Source organism: Arachis hypogaea, chromosome 2 (genome assembly GCF_003086295.3).
Source record: "Arachis hypogaea cultivar Tifrunner chromosome 2, arahy.Tifrunner.gnm2.J5K5, whole genome shotgun sequence".
NCBI lineage: Eukaryota > Viridiplantae > Streptophyta > Magnoliopsida > Fabales > Fabaceae > Arachis > Arachis hypogaea.
This window is the reverse complement of record NC_092037.1, coordinates 38,176,751-38,183,397: the sequence shown is the minus strand read 5'-3', so window position 1 is coordinate 38,183,397 and position 6,647 is coordinate 38,176,751. Positions and strand designations below refer to the sequence as shown.

At 28.7% G+C, this 6,647-nt stretch overlaps 1 protein-coding gene across 1 annotated transcript; it reads right to left on the bottom strand.

Moving 5' to 3' along the window:
- Positions 1 to 881: 881 nt before the first annotated feature.
- LOC112724236 (probable methyltransferase PMT1) lies at positions 882 to 5,620 on the bottom strand. Its single transcript, XM_025775403.2, has 6 exons — positions 5,462 to 5,620; positions 4,919 to 5,101; positions 3,914 to 4,508; positions 2,321 to 2,433; positions 2,004 to 2,224; positions 882 to 1,349 (listed from the first exon to the last, which is right to left on the bottom strand). Exons 1-6 carry the CDS (start codon positions 5,564 to 5,566, stop codon positions 1,037 to 1,039), a joined length of 1,530 nt encoding a protein of 509 aa, XP_025631188.2. The 5' UTR covers positions 5,567 to 5,620; the 3' UTR covers positions 882 to 1,036.
- Positions 5,621 to 6,647: the final 1,027 nt, after the last annotated feature.

Here is a 6,647-nt window from a genome sequence, read left to right as displayed (position 1 = left end):
TATAAATTCTTAATTGACAATTTTCCGTCCGTCATCCTTCAAAGATAACATTAATTGAAGATTAAAAGCAATTAAGAGAGAGATCTTTATAGAAGAGGGAGCAATTATGAAAGGGATTTGATTTCACTTTAATTTTGATTTTCTGTTTTGAAGTTTGAATTTGATTTTAATTGTCTAGGATTAGTATATAACGGAAGAGGGTTCTGACCTCTTCTCTTCTTTGGCAGTTTTTAGTTTTTGACAATTAAGGATTTTTCGAAGAACATAAGCAACTAATTCTTTTCGGTTAAAGCTAGGAACTCTATTAGTTCTATGGATTAATGCAATAGTTTTTCTACCTCTAATTGATGCAATTGATTACTTCTTAAGAAAAGATTTTCGTTCTTCATCTCAAAGGGTTTGAATATGTTGGGAAATAATTCTTCTCTGACTTGAATTCCTTTAACCTTTTTAAAAAGTTGATTAATTGAATTAAGCTTAAAAACTAATTCTCATAATTCTTAATTTTTGAATCTAGACTTGATAAGTGGCATCAAATCAACTAGGCTAAATTCTTATGAATTGTGTAGCTTTATAAATCAGAGACCTGCATAACTCTTTTCTTGTTTAGCAAAAACACATATATTTGTTAGAAAAGCATCAATCTTAAAAGTTTGCGGTTTTCCCCTTCTAAGTCGAAGTCGTAATCACTAGACATAGCTTATGCTATATATGGGTGACAAGTCCTAACACCTAACTGTATTTTGTGTTAACTATTGAAAAGTTTACGTGATACAGAAGTAAAGAGCCTAAGAAGCATCATAGCTACTATGCCATGTAACTTAAATTAATACCACCACAAGATGAATGAAAGGAAGCAAAAGGAAGAAAAAGAAGCGAGATAAGAAAACAATGTAAGAATTATGTAATGCTAAAAAACTCAAAGTTGTTCAATGCATTCAACACTAGGGGCATACACGCACGGTTTTGATCCCTGTTAGGAAAAGATAACAGAAAAGAGAGAGAGGAAATGAAACATAGAAGGCATATGATTATCCTATTGATCTGTATCAACACTCCCAGTTGTCAACCATAATTTCTTTTGGATAACGAGAATTACTTCGTTGCCATCGTCAGAGTTGGATTCTGAAGTTGCAATTGCTTCCCAGTGTAATGCTGTAAGGTACTTCTTCACAAAATCAATCACAAGTTGTTTATCGTGGATGATAATAAAACCGGTTGGTCGAAGCATGCGGTCCATCTCGATTAAAAGATCCTCTGGACTGCAATCTCGCTTCTCCAAATCAGAGAACACCGTCCAAGCATGAAGTAAATCATAAGTCCGAGGGTATGTTGAAAATGCTTCACACCTGTTAGAATGCATTTTTTACAAAAATTTTAATTTTGAGAAATAAATTAAATCTTGCTTATTTAGTTTAATCAAAATCTTTATTGAGTACTCCACTTTGTTTAACATTCACAAACAAAATAAACGGCTCAAGATGGCTACTCAATGGGTACATGTAAGCAAATCAAATATTGTGAATTAAGACTAAATTAAAACTTGCACAAAATAAAACACTAAAAATATGACACAAAAAATAAAGACATAAAAAGTTAATATTTTTATATTTTATTTGTTAATAAACTAAATATAAGATAGAATTATTATGAAAATTTAATTTATTCTATTTTTTTCTTCACACAAAATTTAAAAGAAAAAAACATAATAATAAAGAAAAATAATTATAAAAAAAATTGATAGGAATAATAAAAAAATAAAAAAATAAATTGTCTCTTACTAGTGTCTCTATATCCTTCCTAGTAAGATGGATACAAAATATATTAATTCAGTGCTTGACATAATATCTATATCCATATTTATCTATCAAATTAAATATGATTTTTTATTTTTGTGTCTTATACTTATAAACAAGTGCACCCTATATGTATGATTCAAATGCATATGAAACTTCAAAGGTGTCATATATTTATATTTTAGTAAAATAGATTGAGCTAAATACCAGTCATGGGTAGATCCTATGAGACCCCTGTCATATACAATCCTAAGAGTGCTTGGTCCATCATGGGGTACAACATTCATCACCCAAACATCCTTGCTTCTAAGAGCAGCGGCAAAGGAACCCATGCTTGCTTTCATATCCATCACATTCCTTATAGTGTTTGATGTGACTTTTGGACCAAAAAGACTCCAGTAATGATCAACTCTTCTTTGCCATGTTTCCTGTACCAAATGAAAAAAAAGTTAAGAGCACAATTATTTTTCTAATTGTATAAGCAAAGAAGAAACAACAAATAACGAACTGCAAACTTTTATTACCATGTCCTTTTCAAACATGTCACTGGAATAGCCCAAATCAGCTAACCTAGGAGGGGGACTGGTTAATCTTTCAGGCCATGGAGCTAATTCACTACCTTTGGCTCTGTTGTCATCTGATGATAAAACCCAGAAAATTTTAGTTGGTGATATTTCTTGCGCCCATGCATTACTCTGGTATATGTAGCTAAAACTCAATTGAAATTTCAAGATTTGTTTTCAATATCAGTTAAATCTTGTTGAGGGGGAGAAACTTACTAGTAGGTTTAGCTACTTAGGACTCATATTGCATGATTTAAATGTGGTTGCAATTAGATGTATGTTTTGATGTTTTCTAGGTTAAATTATTATATTAGTTTATATAGTTTTATTAAAGTTATAATGGAGTCTATACACTTCTTAAAAGTTTTTAATTAAATCCCTAAAATAATTTTAAATCCTTAATCACATTCTTGTTGTTCAAAAAATATTAAAGTTAGTAGAATATGTTGAGACATATTGGCTAGTAGTATGAGATGGATAAAATCGTTTTCGTAACATTTACAGTTAAAAAAGATCTAATTATAAATTTAAAACTAATACAGAAATTCAATTGAAAACTTTTAAAATACAGAAATATAATCTTAAATTTAAAAAAACTATAGCGACTAACAAAATAATTTAACCTATTTTCTATAATTAGCATATAGTAAGTATAAAACTAATTACTTTAGCTAAGAATATATTAACTGATATGCTTGTGAAAAACATTATAAAAATTAAATCCAATTTATTCTACTTGTTATTCTTTAAGAAAAAAATTATTATCTTTATTAACAGGGAAAATTATTCTAAAGGACTGTTAGAAAGATTTAATTATTAAAAAAGATTTTTAATACTAAAATTATTAAAAAGGACGAAATTTTTTTATAACATTTAAGAAGACGAATCAAATCTTTTTATAAAAAGATAAATATATTCTTAATTATTTTTATTTATTTTTTAATAATTTTTATGTTGATAAATTTTGTTTTTTTTAAATTTTAGTAATTTTTATTAATTGTTTATTTATTTTTATTTTTTTTGTGATCTTTACCCAACGAGAATAAAAAGCAAAAGATCATAAAAGTAAAAAATAAATAAATAATCAAAATTACTAAAAATTTAGAAAAATAAAAATTGTTAATATATAAATTATAAAAAATAAATAAAAAATAGTTAAGAATCAATATTTTAATAATTAAATCTCTCTAACGATTTTTTAGAGTAATTTATTTTAGATTAATTAACTAATTAATTCTAAGTGAATATTCATACATATCTATATAGCGTTGAGAATTAAACAACATATATTAAAGATTATAAAAATAAATAAAAAATAATTAAGGATATATTTTTTTCCTTACAAAAAGATTTGGTTTTTCTTTTTAAATATAAAAAAATTTGGCCCTTCTTAATAATTTTAGTATTAAAGATCCTTTTTAATAATTAAATCTTCCTAACTATCCTTTAGAATAATTTTCCCTTATTAATATGCATTTTGATATATATGTGATAAAAATTTTAAGATTCTTTTTGAATCTTAAACTCTTTAAGTTGCAAGAAAAATGTACTTACGTTCAGAGTAAGGTGTTATGCAAGCTTCCATATTAACACCCCAAACTGCATTTGGGTCATCATCTGACTGGCACAAAGGAGGATGGGTATCAGGTTCCCTTTCCATATAACAATCATTCGTCAAAGGTTTTTGCCAAATGACAGTTTGGTCCTTCTTTGCAGCAATCTTCCAACACATACGTCCTACAAGGGCACTCATTTCCCTCCATATCCTCAAGTCCTCTTCATCTTGAGCATATGCTTCTGGAGAAGAGTATGCAAAATAGCCTCCTGGCCTAAGCAACCGATCCAGCTCAAGAAGTAGTATTCCGTCTCTTTGGAGCCAATCGATTCGACAGCGCGAACAATGCGCCAGTTCGAAAGATCTGCTTGGGTAAGGGAGCCTCTTTGTTCCTAGGACAGCAAGATAGGCAGGTATTCCTCTTTCTAAGGCAAATTGAATTTGATTTTGATGTACGTCGTTGGGTGCCAATGACATTGCAATGATGTTAGATCCTAGAAGATAACCGCCAAAACTTGCAACACCACAACCAACATCAAGAATTGTGCGTAGATTCCCATCGTTATTGAGATTGTCATTTGAAAAGTTGAGCATCTGCAAATAAGAGCAATTGGTTTTTACAATGGATATAGAAAATCATATTTAGAATCAAAATAATCTGGAAATTATTTGCACTGAATTGAGTTACAAATCAAATAAAATTGTTTGGTATAGAGAAAAATAGTATTTTTATTATTTAGATATCGAAAATCAATTCAATTACATTAAAATTTGTTAGAGATATAACTATTTATGTGCTTCTTTCTATCAGTTTAAACTTTTAGAATATTAGAGCTTTTATGACATAATGTATCTAGAATTCAATTCTTGTTAGACCACAAAAGAAAAAAAATTGAGTATAAGGCTAATAAAAAAAGAAAGAAAACCTGTTTAAAAAAAACATAATGCGCATTTGATCTCACTTTGTTGTGTATGAATAATAGTAAAGACAATAGAAACCTTACATTTGCCATATGTGCAATGTACTTATCAGCTCCATGATGAAAATGAGTTCCTCCTCCCGGAAACACTATCTTTTGACCTTTTACAATCATCCAATTCTGGTCAGATTTCTCATGTGCAAGGTGAGTATGTGGTATATTTACTTTCCAAACCTCATCTCTACTCTGTGGCCACTTAATTGGAACCTATGACATCAAAAACTACAAAAATGTTTAATTTCAATCTATAGCAGGCAATATGCTAATAAAAACGTAAATAGACAAAAATACATGTAAAAGAATTCCGAATGGACAAAAACACACACATCAAAGTTCATAAATATCAAAGTAGTATACTTAAAATATTGATTTTGATGGACAAAAGTACATTTCAAATTTTACAAATTTATTAATGACATGATATTTTTGTCCATAAAAAATAATCTTTCAAATGTATTTTAATATTTATGATTTTGTGTGTATTTTAGCCCATTCCAAACTCTTTCATATATAATTTTGTTCATTTATTTTAGAAATAATATCTTATCTAGACTTAACTTATCTTACCTTGTATCCACGTGGAGGTGGAATCAAACAATTAAATCGCCTTTCTTGGGGAGGACAATGTCTCTCATAGTGTTCCATCAAAGAAAGGTCCAATTTCAATCTCATTTGATATATAAAATTTCTGTCCAAGCAGGGAATCAACTCTGAATGACGATCATCGCAAACCTTCAAAAATAAAAAGCATTGCAAATTTATTAGTGACATTGATTATATTCTAAAGTTTGGCTCATTTGGACAATATGCATAATTAAATAATAATGGCTCTCGCGCGCGGACACACATACATATATATAGTTAACCTTTTATAGGGTGGATGGTGAATCTATTTTATAGGGTGGACGGTTAATTAAAATAATATAGTACACTAATACAAAAATGTTAGCTGAATAAATTTTTTTAGTAACGATTTTCAACTAAGTTCAGTTATACTCATGTTTTGTTAGTAGAGTTTATGTTATTTCTTTTCCGTTGCCTTTTTTCCCCTTAATGTTTTTCTATCTTCTTCTTTTGTGTGAATGAATTTTGTTTATTGGAATAGTTTTAGACTAGTGAATTATTGAGCCAAGTTAGATAGACTAATCGACCGGATGACTAAAAGAAAATTTGTTCATATAGCACTAACTAATTTTGCTTAAGTGGTACATATATAATTTGACGTTAGTTAGATAATTAAAATTTTTACCCATACTTATGTTGCAGATTGCTTGAAAAACTTTAAATACCACCTGAAATACTTTAGAAGCAGAAAAAGATATTATTATCAAGATAAGAAAAAAAATACAAAATACAAGTAAAAATAGAAAATAAATCAAAAGTGCAATTTTATAAAGAATTTAGGCAAATTGGTTAAAAAATATACCTGTAGAAAAAAATGTAACAAGAATGTACAAGGGATAAAGAAGAATAAAATATTTTGGTGAATGGGGTGTTGAGGCTTTAAAATTATGCTTCATTGTTAAGTGAAGCAATTGAGGCATAGAGCACCACGTTAGGATCATACTATTAAAAGTCAAGAGAGGAGATATAAGTGAAAATATATATATTGAAGTAGTAGATGGATTTAATATGTCCCGCAAACTAGAGGATGAAAAATATCTAAAATACTAAGCTTGGAAAGGTTGAAATGAAAGGATGAGGAGACAGTGGTTTTGTAAAAATGTCAGCCAGTTGTCCTGAAAAATAAACA